We start from the raw sequence: 15,852 nt of genomic DNA on the forward strand, positions 1-15,852 counted from the left end.
TCTAATTTGAAGAATAACCATTAATCACAACTGTTTCCCTCCTGTCCTACAGCCATCCTGCAATCCATCTAAGGATAATTACTGTGATTCCAACATGTTCCAACTTATATAGTAAGCTTTCATGCAAGACAGAGTTAAATGCTTTACTGAAATCTAAGTAAACAATATTGAAATTATTTCCTACATCCAACTAATGAGTGACTGTCAAAATAGCTAACTAGGTTGGTTGAATACAATTTTCCCTTTACAAAACCATGCTGTATTCCCTTCAGAATTCTATTTCTTTCTAAATGATCCTATAATGAATTCTTTATCACTGCTTCCATGATTTTTCCTACCACTGAACCAACCGGTTGGTAGTTATTAACTTCACTCTTAGTACCTTTATGTACTGGCAATACACGGCACCTCCCCACACTCATGGGAATAACTCCCGAGTCTAGTAACAGCCTCATAACTAACCTCAATGCACTCTTTTGTTGCCTCCTTCAAAATTACTGGGTATATGGCATCAACTCCAATAACCTTACATATTTATTGAGAAAGTTTTTTCCTAATAAATAATCTTCTGAAATTTCAACATTATCACTAATTTCATGCTTTCCAGCTTCACTCACAGTTTCTCCTCAGCAGTGAAAGGTAAAGAGCTTCTGTACATATCAATGCATCTGCAACATCAGCAGGATATAACTTTCTCCTCATTCTTTGCTCTCTTAGCCAGTAATTTCTGGAAATCTGCTAAAATATTTCCCCCCCCTGTACTTTATCTAATATGTTAATGCAAATAACAATTATCTAGTTGATTTAAAGTTTGTTTCTATGGTGAGTTTCCCTCCCACTTACTTCAATGAATTAGGGAGAAATTGAAATCACCCATAATAAGACATTCACACTTGGCTGACCATTCCATTTGCATTTAGAGGCTCTAATCTTTACAATCTTCTGATCTGTATATTACTCCTACTCTCGTTATATATTTGCTTCCAGCTAACTCACACTACACAGATTCTGAACTATCAGGTGTAACTTCTGAAATACCCCTTCTGTGATATTGTTACAGATCAATTTGTAGCTCTCATAAGTTTCAGTACTTTTCCATGCCACCTTTTTCTGTTCTACTAAACTGGTCAGTTCACTATTCATTCATCTTAGAATTCTCCATACACCATTTCTTAAAAGATATATATACTCTTTCAAGGATTCTGTGACTACAGCTTTAAAGTTATACCATAATTCTAATGTAATCACACTCTGTGAGCTATCTCCTCAGTTGAAAGAAACTGTTTAACATCTTAATTTGTCATAATTTCCTTTCCTGAAATTGAAATTCAGTCCTTTGCCTTAACCAACTGCTCCTTATCTCATCATCTTTTTAATGTTTCCTGTACTGTTGTGTTATCATTTGGTTGATGGGAGATGATTAAGTCTAGAATAATTTTCCCCCTAGTACTTTAGCTAATATGTTGATGAAAATAACAATTATCTAGTTGATTTAAAAATTATTTCTAATGGTGAGTTTCCCTCGCACTTACAGTAGAACGTCAGTTAACATTAAATTAGCATTAGCATTAGTAGAGGCATACGATGCAAGACAGCAAGCTTATGCAGCATCAACCCAAAAAAAAAAAAAACCTCCCATTTCACCCCTCCTTTCTTTCAAATGCCTGTCTAGCTCAGCCTTAAATTTATTTAGGCTATCAACTTAGCATTAGCAAATTTATTTAATCTTACCTTATGATTAAATTAAATAATCAAGATTAATTAAATAAAAAAAAAATTATAAACCAATCTCGGAAAACAAAAACATCCATCCAAGCATTTTTATGATTTTTATACAAAACATGAAAATTAGAAAGATTTTTAAATGCTCTCGGTTTTTTCGACATGGACAATCTGTGTGTCCCAGTAGTATCTGCACACACAGCAATTGTAATTTGCTCTTTCCTCATCCTGATGCAGTCATTTCTCTTTTAGTGCTAGGGTTTTTCTTGGTAATGTTTTCCATAATAAGCCCGTCTCATCAACATTATAAACGTTTTCTTTCTCATAATTTGCTATAACTGAAGCAAACTTACTTTTAAAGGACACTGCTGCTGATATTCGTCTGCAGAAAGTTTCTCGCCTTGAATATCTAGTTCACATATACTGTGTCTCAGTCAACCTGTTCTTGCCTTAAAATCTTCATTACCTCTTCATTTTCGATTAAAATCCAATGCTTTTTCACATAACATTGGGTCAGACACTGGTTCACCTAAACTTCAATTCTGAAGAAACCACAAATTAAGTGCACTCTCTAAAGTGACATTTTCAGGTTTCGACATTCTTTTTTCCTTCCAGATCCTCCTTCACTATCCATATTCGACAAAACTTCTGTTACAGCATTGGAATTTTTCTTGATGTCGTAAATTGAAGCCACCAACATTAAACTCTTTGGAGAGATTTCCTAAATTTTCACCTTTTCTAATTCTATTAATAATTTCCGTTTTTTGTTGCAATATTAAAACTATGCATTTTCTTTTCGTTCACATTTTACCGTAAAAAATTGAGAAAAATAATAAATTGCACAGTTTTGGACCGATATTATTCTTACCGAATCTGGAGCTAAACTAACCGAATCTGGAGCTAAACTAATCTGAAATTCACTCATGGTTTCCGAGAAAACCCAGTAGTCTGTGTGATATTTTTCTACAGCATATTTCTGAAGATCACATAGAATTCTAGAGGTCACAACCATAAAACAATAAAAACAATTTGCAGTTTTCGATTTATTGGGCTTTTTGTTTGTACAATCTGTTACAAACAAGTAGTAAACTCGATCTTTCGCTTATTAGAATCAAAATTCAATTTGCAAACGTGATCACTATAGCCGGCACTTACTGTACTACCATTAACAAAAAAAAAGAAGAATGATCAGCCTTTCAAATTATTCCAGATAACCAACTTCAATTAATTAGGGGCAAGTTGAAATTACCCATAATAAGACATGACATTCACACTTACTTGACCAGTCCATTTGCATTTAGAGGCTCTCATCTTCACAATCTTCTGATCTATAGATTACTCCTACTTTTGTTATTTCTGTAATACCCCTTCTGTTCTTTTTGTTCCATTTGCTTCCAGCTAACTCACACTATGCAGATTCTGTACTAACATGTGTAACTTCTGAATCTGAGACAGTATTTGTTACACTCAGGCTACTTTTGATATGCTTTTTCCCACCACAACTGCTGTTTTCCCTATCCATCCTAAATGCATTGTACATACCATAGCAAACTTATACCCTATTTCTGGAAGGCACCACATTTCCCTTAGACCTATTGTTGTTATTGTTATTTGGTTTTTAGGAGCATTAGCAACTAAGGCCATATTGCTCCAGGGATATGCGGTGGTCATTCCCTGACCTTTCTGCATCCTCCATATTTGGTGGTCACAGGCTCAAACCCCGGTCTAATCAAGAAGCGTGTGCTATGCACTGCTGCTCCTGCCCACCTGGCTACGGAGGCACCCTTAGCTCTATTATGTCAGCATTAGTTGTTCTACCCAGGAGTTCAAAGTGCTTCACTCTTTTTATTGATGATACTCCTGACATTACTGTATACACAGTTAAGACTAACTGTTCTTGTATAGTTTATTACCTTCATACACTCCTTGAAATTATTTAAGCTTGCTTCCCACACATTTGAAACATCATATCCTCCAACGTTCTTGCCAATATCAGCTATTTTGGGTATACAAGAATTTTTGAGATATGCGCAAGCATTGCTTTGACTCACATCATCAGATAAATACATATCTATATACCTGTATCTCCTTCCCAACCAGCAGATTTGTCTAACTTGGGCATAATTTTTTAGCTGTCTTCTCCCAAGGTTTTTTTTTTTTTTTTAAGTTCTGATTTGATTTTCAACAATTACTTTAATATTGGACAGTCAAGTCACAATAAGAACAAAATTAATATTAAAAGCATTTGTGCACAAAGTATTAATTTTTACCACACACACACACACACACACACACACACACACACACCTCACTCCACAGGGCCTACTGTCAGAAACTCAATAACCATAACTCAAATGCATTCAGAAAATTCACTGCTGCAAGCTTATGTGCATTCCAATAACACATTGCCAGAGGCCACATGCATCTGAAAGGGTTAAATTATAATCAACTGAAATATTATAAAAAAATAAAAAAGGAAAAAAAGAAAATTAAAGATACTGTAATTACTTTTGCCGTGTTTCTTCTTCTTTTCTTTTCTCATTTTTACTGCTGCCAGATCTTCTTCTCCAAATCCCTGTAAAAATTAAATTTTAGATATACACTCAAATTTGAATTTTTTTATACCTGTCTTAAAAACTAAATGTAGTTGAGATGACCAATTTTATCTGCAGCATTTCCTAATCTAATGAACATTTATAAAGATCTTCTTCCTTTAAAGATATTTTCCATAATTCTAATATATTAACTCCTACTCCAATCTCTGTTGATAGAGGCCATGTAATATCTAAAACTCGCATAGTTCCTTTTCCTGAAATTAAACCTCATCCTTTAACAACTGCAACCTCTTCCTTCATCTTTCAACTAAGGACTGCAGGATCACTTTCTACTAATGATTCCTGTACCATGAGCCCTAAGATGTCATCTGGTTCATGGGTAATGATCAGGTCTGGAATATTCTTATCCTAGTATTTTCTCTAACATGCTGATGCAAATAATCATCATCCAGTTTATATAAAATTTGTTCCTCATGGTAAGTTACCCTTCCATTTGCTCCTTTTAACAGGGAACAAATTTAAATCGCCCATAATAAGATAAGACATTCACACCTGCACACCCATTCCATCTGCACATAAAGGCTCTTGTCATACCCTTCACAATTTTCAGGTTAGTAGCATAACCTTGCTCTCACTTTACCTTTGCATGCAACTACATCACACCACACAGATTCTATGCTGGCATACACGAATGCTGAATATGGGCTTGAGCTACTCACTCATTTTCTCTTTGCCAAAGCCTGTGTTCATGATCACTAGCCAAGAATTTACTTCCAAATACAGCTCAGAAATCATGTTAGATATAGAATCAGAACAGTCTGTTCGTATTACAGAATTAGGTTTATGGGAAATATATACAAATAAGTGTTGCTTGCAGCATATGTAAAAGAGTGATTTCCATTTGAGACAATGTTGGGATGTTAATGATCTGAACTGCATTTCCTCAACACACTTTAAATTTTTCACCCTAGTAGAGAACAAAAAAGACCAAAAGACCTGGGGTAACTCTGCAGTCATACATGAAGTTCTTTGAGCAGTGCAGATGGGCTGCTAGGACAGCTTGTGGGGTTTTGTCAATGATATACAGGAATTTTGCCAACAGGGATAAGGAGGTAAAGGCTTTAAATTCTGCAAATTTCAGTTTATGGAAACTAGGCACTTGCAAGAGCTGAATGAAGTGAAATTTCTTGAAATATTAACAAGGTTTCAGTAACTTGGATCTTATTATAACTTCATTTGCCATCAACATTTCATGCAAACATGTTACTCAATCCATTGAGTAACCTAAATGTTGATGGCATCCCTACTCTTGCTCGGGCGAAACACATAAGAGGCCATAAATTTAAACCGAGGAAGGATGATTGCAGGAGCAGTTTGATTGCAGCCAGAGGGCAGCCAATTGTTGGAATAAATTTAAGGATGAATTAGATAAATTATTAGAGAGGATGGACAATGGAATAATGTTTCCACATCTAGAGCAGTGCCCTCATAACCTCTCTCAGACTTCTAAACTGCATTCAAAAGAGGCCAGTTAGGTTAATTAATGACCTATCTCTTATAAAGTCTCTCCACTCTCTGTCTTATAGAGTTCTGTTTCTGCTGCATGCGTTTTCTACAGATACTTCCATAGGCACTTTTCTTCTGAACTGGCTTCTATAATTCCAAACTATCTCTTCTCTTCCAAACTAGTCAGAATGTGCCACAACCAGTCAGCATCTTTTTACTGTCCAACTACAAACTGATAGAAACAATTTTTCTTCTTCCTCATTTATTCCTTCAACTTCATTTTCTGGAACAACCTTCCTTCACATATATTTCTGGAAAACTACAATCTAGAGAAATTCAATTGATTGCTGTCATGGCAACACGTATCTTCTTTCATCTTCTCAACCATCAACCCATGCACAGTACTAAGTACTATCGGTTCTAATACCTTTCATGTTGGGGGCCTCAAAAAAAAAAAAAAAAAAAAAAAAAAAGCTTGCTTCCTTGCAACATTGGCCAAAATTAATACTCATAATCAGGAAACAATCTCCCATCATCCAAGAAATTTTGCATTCTCCAAGGCTTAGTTTGTTTGGAGAAGACCTGTTATCTGCTCAACTTTGTCTTGATAAGCCATATCCAAACCAAGATAGGAAATAGGTTTAAAGGTTTGTTTTTTTTTACCTTTCACATAATATAATCAAATACTTACTTCAAATTCTTCATCATCATCACTTGCTCCAAAGATATCAGCAATTAATTCAGCCTTTGCCCTAGAATAAGAAAACATATAAATTAGAAAATGCATCTATTTTTATAAAACACATTTACACAAATAACACTAAGACAGAAAAACATGAAATAACATGCTTCTCTTTAAAACTTTTGCTATTGTCAGAGTATGTCTACACACACACTAGTAATTATGCTAACTGCTGAAAAGACAAAAACTGTATCAGCATCGGCACTAGATATTGAGATTATACATCATTTTGTAAAAATAATTTTATTTTTATATGAATACTATTTGATATTTTTAACTTTCAGTATTATATGTGGCACAGAACTGAAGTAAGAAAATTCATATTCAATATGTATGCAAAAGAAAAATACGAGTTTCTGTAATTGTTTTTTCCCCCACAAAGTTTCATTTACAATAAAAAAACACAAGAAAACTTGAATTAAATTTTCTGTTTATACTCTGGCATGACAACCAGGTCAGTATATGCAATGATACCCTCACAATGCAAGGTTACATCAACATGACAAGATTTTTGTCTTTTTTGTAATAGCCAATTCTAACAGAGAATGAATTATACAATACACAAAAGACATAGCCATATTGACCTCCAACAGATCAAAATATCTTTGCCCATTTGCTATCTTCATATGATGTTTTTCAAAAAAACTTCTCTTGCAAACTAATCTAACAGCAGGGTAATTTGTTTGATAGTTATTAATATTCCTTACTCCAGCTGACTTCCATTTCCAGCTTTGTTAATGTCACTTGCACATATGGCAATTCATTTGCCATAACTAGTGATCCAACAGAGATTGTTTTTACTTTCCTGCTAAAATTTTTTTTTAGAATAGTTTTTGCTTTCTTGTTTAATAGAGCAGAACAAGACAACATGGGAAAGATACAGAGTGATGAAACATACTGAAGTATACAACAGCTACAAATTGATCTGTAATAGCACCACAGATAAGGTTAAGTGAAAGCACTGGCTAAAAAGTTTTCCTGTATATGAATACAAAGAAGACAAAAATGAATCAGATTGGACCTTTGTGCACTGGGTGTGGAAAAGTCTTATATAATCCAGCCAATGTTGCTGGTGAACTGAATACCAGCAATTTGCATTGGCCTTTACTGACGAAAGATCCTTTATGGCAAGGAGAGCTGTGTGAGTGAGGCTGCACAATATGAAATTAGTGATATCGAAATTACGGATGACTGTTTATTAGAAAAACTTTTGAGCCTAAACACAAGCAAAGCTGCTGGAGTTAGCATTAGCAGAGGCATATGATACAAGAAAGCAAGCTTATATAGCATCAGCCAGAAAAATAATATAAAAATAAATAAAATTTAAAAAAACCCTTCCCATTTCACCCATCCATTCACTCCAAATGCTTGTCTAGTTCTGCCTTGAACTTATTTAAGTTGTTGACCTCCTGTATTGACAGATGGAAGTTTGTTCCAACTATCAACCACCTGTTGGCTAAAGGAAAATTTCTGTACATCTACGATTGTCTTTCCTCAATTTGAATTTATGCCCCTTCAGGTGAGTAATCTGAGCAAGAGGAAGAATCCCATCAGCACTGAGCTTGCTCAAAACATTCAAGGCCTTATACACCTCAATTAGATCAACTCGCAGGTGCCTTGCCTAGTCTCCAGACACTGCAATTTGCAGAACTTAAGCCTTTCTTCGTAAGAGCAACCCCTGGTTCCATTCACCAATCTTGTTGCCCTTCTCTGTACTCATTCCAGCAGCTCTACATCCTTCCTAAAATGAGGCCTCCAGACCTGTATGCAGTACTCAAGGTGTGGCCTGACCATTGCCTTATACAAGTGGACAATCACCTCCTTATTCCTCCTAGCAGAATTCCTGCATATCACTGACATGACACCATGAGTTACGAATCATAGTACCCAATCAGATTGTCAGACAAGATCACCCCTTAAAAAATCCATGCAGTGGAATTACATTCCTGTCTAGCTGGTCCTGCATTACATTTCCCTAGAATAGAAGTTAAATGGGTGTAATTACTCATGCCACCTTTTAGCATTGCTGGCATTAGAGTTGATGGCATATATCCAGTAATTCTGAAGGAGGCAACCAGAGTGTGTACTGAAACACTGAGGTTAATTATGAGGGCATCTTTGGACTCGGGTGAGATTCCTTTGGATTGGAGAAGTGTCAACACATCAATACATAAAGGCAGTTCTAAGAGTGAGGTCAGTAACTACAGAAGTCTGTCTTTGGTGGTAGAGAAAATCTTAGAGACAATGATCAAGAGTGCGATCCAGTCACAATTAGAGAAATATGGCATTCTGAAGGACATACAACACAGTTTTATTAAAGGAAAATCATTAACCTGATAAGCTATTTTGACCCAGTTACTCATGAGCTAGATGTAGGGAACAATTTCTATATAGTTTATTTGGGCTTTAGCAAGCATTTGACTCAGTCCCTCTCATGAGAGGTTGCTGTATAATCTGTAACACGTTGGGATTACTGGAAAGATTGTAAGATGGATTGCAGGGCAAACGGTTGTGATTAATGGATATTCTTTAGTGGTATAAGGTCAGAAGTTGGGTCCTTAAGGACTGGTTCTTGGACTGTTATTTCTGATTTTCATACATAACATCAACAAAGGTAAAAATGGCACGATGTCAAAATTTGCAGATGACGTAAACATTGGGAGAGTTGTTAACGACCAGTGCCAAGCAGTGCTCCTTCAGGACAACTTGAAGAGGCTTCAATAATGGTCAGAAAAAGTGGCAGCTATGTTTCAATGCAAAGTCTTATTCTTGGGAGATAGTAAACCCAAAATAACCAATACACTTGGTAAGGGTCAAATTAAACATAATAGAGGAAGAAAGGGATCTGGGAGTAACAATATGGGCAAATATGAAGTTTTCTGAGCAGTGTAAACAGGCAACCAGGAAAGCCCATGGTGTCCATTTCAATGATTTATCAAACAATATCCTGTAGAGATGGTTGGTTGGGTTTTATTGGCACATTAGCAACTAAGGCTATAATGCGCTCCTGTAGAGATAGGGAGGTCATAATCCCACTATACAAGGCAATTGTAAGAATCCATTTGGAATTCTGAATACTGATGTGTCCAAGTATGGAGACCTCACCTGAAAAAAATATATTGTGCTTCTTGAAAGGGTCCAAAGATGGCAACTCGCATGGTAAGATCAGTAAAAGGGCAGCCGTACAAGGAAAGACTTCAATGTTTTGGGCTGCAGAGTTTAGCAACAAGACACTTTAAAAGGGAACTGATTAAGGTTTATAAGGACCTGAGAGGGGTAAGTAAAATGAATGAAGTTGGAATTTTCACTGTTATAAAGAATTCCAGAACTAGGGGCCATAAATTAAAATTACAGGGGAAGAGGTTTATACAAGATTGTAGGAAGTTTTCTTTTAACCAGTGAGTTGTTGACTACTGGAACAAGTTGCCTCTGCTTGTAGTTGAAGCTGACACTTTCAAGAAATTCAAAAGTCAACTTCCCTTCTCACATAGGCAACTATGTGAGGAGGAAACTACATAATTTGTATTTTTTTATCTAGTTTTTTTTTTTTTTTTTTGTCAGTGCTGCAAAAGCTTGTGGCTTCCTTGCACTATATGGCTAATATTATAATTATTAGAATAATCTGATATTCTTAAGTTCTCATAAAAAATTCTCGATTTTTTTCGTTATCAGGAATCCTTTCATTTATACCACAAATGTTTACTCTCCTCTATGTAACTCAGTTAATACTGATAATACTCAGTTAATACTTGATGCCAATAAAGCATCAAGTTATTAACTGACATGAATACTTCTTTCACAAAACCTCTTTTGTATAATCATTTACAGCTACATCTTCTTGGCATTATGACAATGTTGAATAAGTAGTTCTCACACTTTTTGCAAATCAATTCACAACAAATAAAATCAAATTTTGAATGAAAATGAATAATTAAATAATGTTTATACACATTATTTGTTAATTATATTACTTATTTTCCCCTATTTTTTTTTAATAAGGGGTCAGATTTCCTACACTTTACTGTATTTATAAATGAAGAAAGAAAAAGTTGAACTTTTTTATGCTGATGCTATTAATGAAAATACCTAATTTCACATGTTTTAAGTAAATCATGTTATAAATATGTTATAGTATCAAACCAACTAATGTGATAGATTTTAAATAACAAATCAGTTATTTAAAATCTATCATGTCACAAATAAGCCTGGCAAATGGATAGCACAAGTGTCAAGATCACTACAGTTGTTGCAATTTGCATTTATGATAAAATTATCTCCACAGAAACTCTACAGCTTTACACTAAAAGATGAATTTAAGTTGCATTCTACAATTATTTAGAATTATGTAAATGATTTCACACACACAATCATGTCATGTGGAGAAATATACTTATTAGGATGAGCTTCAGTGCCCCACTTGAATAATACACTTGCTAATATGAAATGTTCTTAGAAGACAAGTTGGTCTAATTTCCAACAGATTTGTAGATGTTTCTAAAATTTACTTAACTCAGCACAGTGAACCGATTTATATTTCTCTCTACAGCATTTAGAAATAAAACAAAACTGTTTCAGAACATTTTCAATAATGGATCTATCCTCATCAATTGATTATGCAAATTTTCTAAAATGCTCTCCAGAGCAGCTGCAGTACTACCATCTCAATATAAGTCAAGTACTTTGTCATATTTAGCACTCAATGAGCCAATGCACTATGCTGTAGGGGTAACCAATTCTTTTTAATACTTTTGTGGATTAACAAATAAAAAAATCTTTTGTGCCACAAACATGTACCTGACTCACAGTACCATATCTATATATCTGTCAAAGCATCTGCAGTTTCATGGGTAGTTTCACCCAGTTTCTGGAAGAACTTCACATCTGCATGTTGCTCCAATGCCAATATCTTGACTAATCACAAGGAAAATGCCTGACTGGAAGAATTCCAGTCAGGCATTTTGTGTGCTTAGTGTGTAGGGTGTCCAGAACCATCACTTCCCAGTGATGCTTCTTCATAAATCATCACTAATTTCCAATTTAATTGCACATGACTGCTACAATAAATCCATTAACAGAACTTTCTGAACCAACCTTGTATATTAGATTTAACTCATTTCTTGATCTTTCAATATTTGAGCTTCCCTTGAAACAAGCTGATTAAATAATATAAGATGTAAACTTACTCTTCATTTTCACTTTCACTGTCACTTTTGTCATCATCATCGTCATCGTCGTCATCATCACTTTTATCATTCATATCTGAATAGATATTCAAAAAAGAAGCAAAATAAGTAACAAAGAAAACTACAAAACAGTATCATTACAGATAAAAAAAGGCACTATAAAAAGAGTTGTTACTGAATGAAATTTTTTTCTTTATCAACAGTCATGATAAATATCATTAAATACAGATACATTTATCCTAATGCTTACGTGCATTATGATAAATGTATCTGTATGTAAACGTATCATTATAATTTATCATAATGAGAGAGAGAGAGAGAGAGAGAGAGATTACAAGTTAAAGCAGTGAAAGGGATGGAAGGTTTCTAATTGACTTTTAGTAATGAGCTTACATTTTTATTTCAAGCAGTGTTTGAAAATTTTTATTCTATTGGGCACAAATATTTTAAGTTGAAGTAAAGAAAAAATATGTTTTATTTTTCTGAAAATAAAGATGCACATTATAGAAGATAAAATGCAATTACACAATACACACACCTGATTAAATGTTCTTTTCTAGCCAGATCTGAACAGATGAATGGTAAAATAACTGTATTTGAATGAAGAGGACAGAAAAAAATTTATCTTGATGCATAATATTTGTTTACTTTTGTCAAGTTGTGAAAAAATAGAACTTTAAATGCAGAAATATTGAACATTTTAAAACTGAGTTTCTTGTGTTAGTTTGTTTAAGATGGAGTTGTACTCTGTGCTGTAAGAAAGGAAATAAGATGTAAAACTACTCATAAGTTAAAATGTATTATTTAAATATTACCATTAGCAAAGGCACATGATGCAAGAAAGCAAGCTTATATAGCATTAGCCAAAAAAAAAAAAAAAAAAAAAAACCTTGTTTCACCCATCCACTGGCTCCAAATGTTTGTCTAGTTCCGCCTTGAATCTATTTAAGCTATCAACTTCTACAACAGATGGGAGTTTGTTCTAACAATCAACCACCCGCTGGCAAAGGCAACCTTCCACACATCTATCCTACAACTGTCTTTCCTCGATTTGAATTTATGCCCTCTCAGGCAATTATTCTGAGCAAAAGGAAGAATCCCATCAGCATTGAGCATGCTCAAACCATTCAAGACTTTATACACCTCAATCAGATCACCTCACAGATGCCTAGTCTCCAGACACTGTAATTTGCAAAACTTAAGCCTTTCTTCGTAAGAGCAACCCTCTGTTCTGTTTATTAATCTTGCTGCCCTTCTCTGTACTCGTTCCAACAGCTCTACATCCTTCTTAAAATGAGACCTCCAGACCTGTATACAGTACTCAAGGTGTGGCCTGAACGTTGCCTTATACAAGGGGATAATCACCTCCTTATCCCTGCAAGAAAAATTCCTGTATATCATTGACAAGACACCATGAGCTACTCTTGCAGACCATCTACACTGCTCAGAAAACTTCCTATCTGCCTGCACAATTATCCCCAGGTCTTTTTCACTCTCTACCACTATCAGTGTAGTACCACACAGTTGATAAGTGACTCTGGGGTTACTGCTTCCCATACGCAGTAATTTACATTTGTCAATGTTAAACTTCAGCTGCCACCTCATAGCCCATCTGCTCAACTTTTCTAGATCCTGTTGCAGCAGCATACTGTCATTAACAACCCTGTCGACCTTCATATCATCTGCAAACTTGGACATTAAGCCTGATATACCATCATCAATATCATTTATAAATACAGAAAACAACAATGGACCCCGGGGCACTCCACTAATAACATTAGTCCACGAAGAGCAGTGTCCATTGATTACCACTCTGTCTTCTCCCACTCAACCATCCCTTTAACAATAGCAGCAATTTGCCTCCGATTCCACATTGCTCCAATTTGTGCAGCAGTCTTCCATATGCAACAGTATCAAAAGCCTTTCTAAGATCCAAATATATGATATAAAAATTATTCTTTGCATCCAGTTCCTTTGTGACTACATCGTAGTATCCAATCAAATTGGTCAGACAAGACTTCCCCTTAACAAACCCATGCTGTGTCCAAGTTGTAACTGAAGTCTTGTCTCGATGATCTTGCAATGCTTCTTTAACCAGTGCCTCCATTAATTTCCCTGGAACAGAAGTTAAACTAACAGGTCTGTAATTACCTGTGTCTCCCTTTGTGGATTGGGGTCACATTTGCACATCTCCAGTTCACGGGTACCTCCCCTGAGTCCAAGGAAGCTCTCATAATTATGGCTAAAGGTTTGCTTACTTCCTTTGCTACCTCCTTTAATATAACTGGATAGATTCCTTCCATCCACCCCAGGTGCCTTTCTTATGTTTATCTTCGACAATTTCTTCTCCACTTTACTCTCAGTGATTACAAGATTAGCTAGCTTACTGCCAGAGTTTAATACACCTCTGGCATTCCCCTCCCTGAATAACTCCTTATGTGTAAATGTAGATGCAAAATATTCCTTTAGTTTGTTAGCTACCTGAGCAGGATTATCAATGGTTAAACCACTGATATCAAGTGGACCAATCTAATTCATCCCCTTCCTACTAGAGTTTACATACATAAAGAACTATTTGCTGTTTTTCTTTGCATCCTTTGCCAAAGATTTTTCGTAATCTGCCTTCGCCTGCCTAACCTCCTTTGTGACAGACCAGCTTATATCTATCATAGGCTTCTGTGTCACCTGTTAATTTATATGTATCCCATGCATTTTTCTTCCCTGCCACATGTCTAATTAGTTCATCTGACATTCATTTAGGCCTAAATCTTGAACAATATTTCTTAGTTGGTATGAAAAGCTTAGTAGCTTCTAAGATTAATTCTTTGAATGCTTCCCATTTTCAATTTGCTGTTGGTAACATCATCAGTTGGTCCCACCGTATAGAATTTAAACACTTTCTCAGACCATCGTAGTCGCCTTTGCGAAAGCAAAAACCCTTCCCTTTACCTCTGATGGTAGTTACCTCTTTGAGTAAATCCCACTTCAGCACACTGTGATCACTGCTACCTAGTGGTTCCTTTATCTGCAGATTCTTAATGCATGAAGAATCACTACTGATAATCAGATTAAGAGTATTACTCCCTCTAGTTGTTCCCCAACCATGCTGCTGTAGAAAACAATCAACCAATAAATGGACAAAAGCTTTGCTAGTGCGTGAGTGACCAACCCACAGATTCCAGTCAATCTCTGGGAAATTAAAATTCCCCCATTATATGTTTCATCTATATGATATACAGTGAATGGGGCTTATTGTAATCACAGATAATGTTATCACTTTTAGGAAGTCCCAATTAGGTGTTTACAAATGACATTTATTTGTAATGTCATTTGTAAAAGAAAAAATGACATTTATTTTAATCAGCACTTCGGTTTTTGTTATACCTTTTTTTGTCTATTGTGGTTTATGCATGTGCAACAGAAGTGATTACATAACATGCCAATTTGTTCTTCAACTTCGAACATGTTGCATGGCCAGTAAGTGCTGTTGCTTCACACAGTTCATATAGTTTCAGTATTGTTATTCTGTGAAAGAAAGTGCTGTATCTGCACTCCTACCAATCATTGTTTTACAGCAGAGCATTAACCCTTTTCTAATTCTTGATATTCATAATTTCTTTGTTTTTTAATGGTTTGTATAGATTTACAGAAACATTAGATTCATATTAATGATGACTTTCTCAAAGAAATAGTTAATGGATACTCACAAATTAAAGTATTTTATACTGCTTGATGTTTATGTTGTCTTACTATCCACATCTACCTTCTTATGTACACATTTCTGCTCTGCATTAATAAACAATGCTGAACAGTTATATTCTTGTTTCTTTGGTCATTGTTATCAATTAAGCTTTGTCCTGAAGTAATGACAATAAGTGGCACTTACTGTACATTATGCTTTTAAAATGTTGGTTACTATTTATTTCATTACAATGCAATAAACAGTCACATCTTGATATATAATTTGATTGCACAACTAAAATGCATAAAACTTGCATAGGATAGAAAATTTAAGATAAAATTTACTACTTTTAAAGTAAAAGTATCAAAAAAAAAAAAAAAAAGAATTAAAAAAAGGTTGTCTTTCTTGATGATAATGCATGCAGATAATTGCATATATTTAAAATTTAATTGCGAAAATCAT

The 15,852-nt window shown here is 34.9% G+C and overlaps 1 protein-coding gene across 1 annotated transcript in view; it reads right to left on the reverse strand.

The window, feature by feature from the left end:
• Positions 1-15,852, reverse strand: part of LOC150091986 (uncharacterized) — a 140,873-nt gene that overhangs the window by 52,099 nt on the left and 72,922 nt on the right. Inside the window, exons 6-8 of the mRNA XM_090377630.1 lie at positions 11,709-11,784; positions 6,475-6,535; positions 4,231-4,297 (exon numbers count right to left, since the gene is read on the reverse strand). Coding sequence (XP_090233756.1) covers positions 4,231-4,297; positions 6,475-6,535; positions 11,709-11,784 — 204 coding nt within the window. The remainder of the gene's footprint in view (positions 1-4,230; positions 4,298-6,474; positions 6,536-11,708; positions 11,785-15,852) is intronic.

The sequence above is a fragment of the Mastigoproctus giganteus genome, chromosome 1 (assembly GCF_048544385.1).
Source record: "Mastigoproctus giganteus isolate SK-2022 chromosome 1, ASM4854438v1, whole genome shotgun sequence".
In the NCBI taxonomy this organism is placed as follows: Eukaryota; Metazoa; Arthropoda; class Arachnida; order Uropygi; family Thelyphonidae; genus Mastigoproctus; species Mastigoproctus giganteus.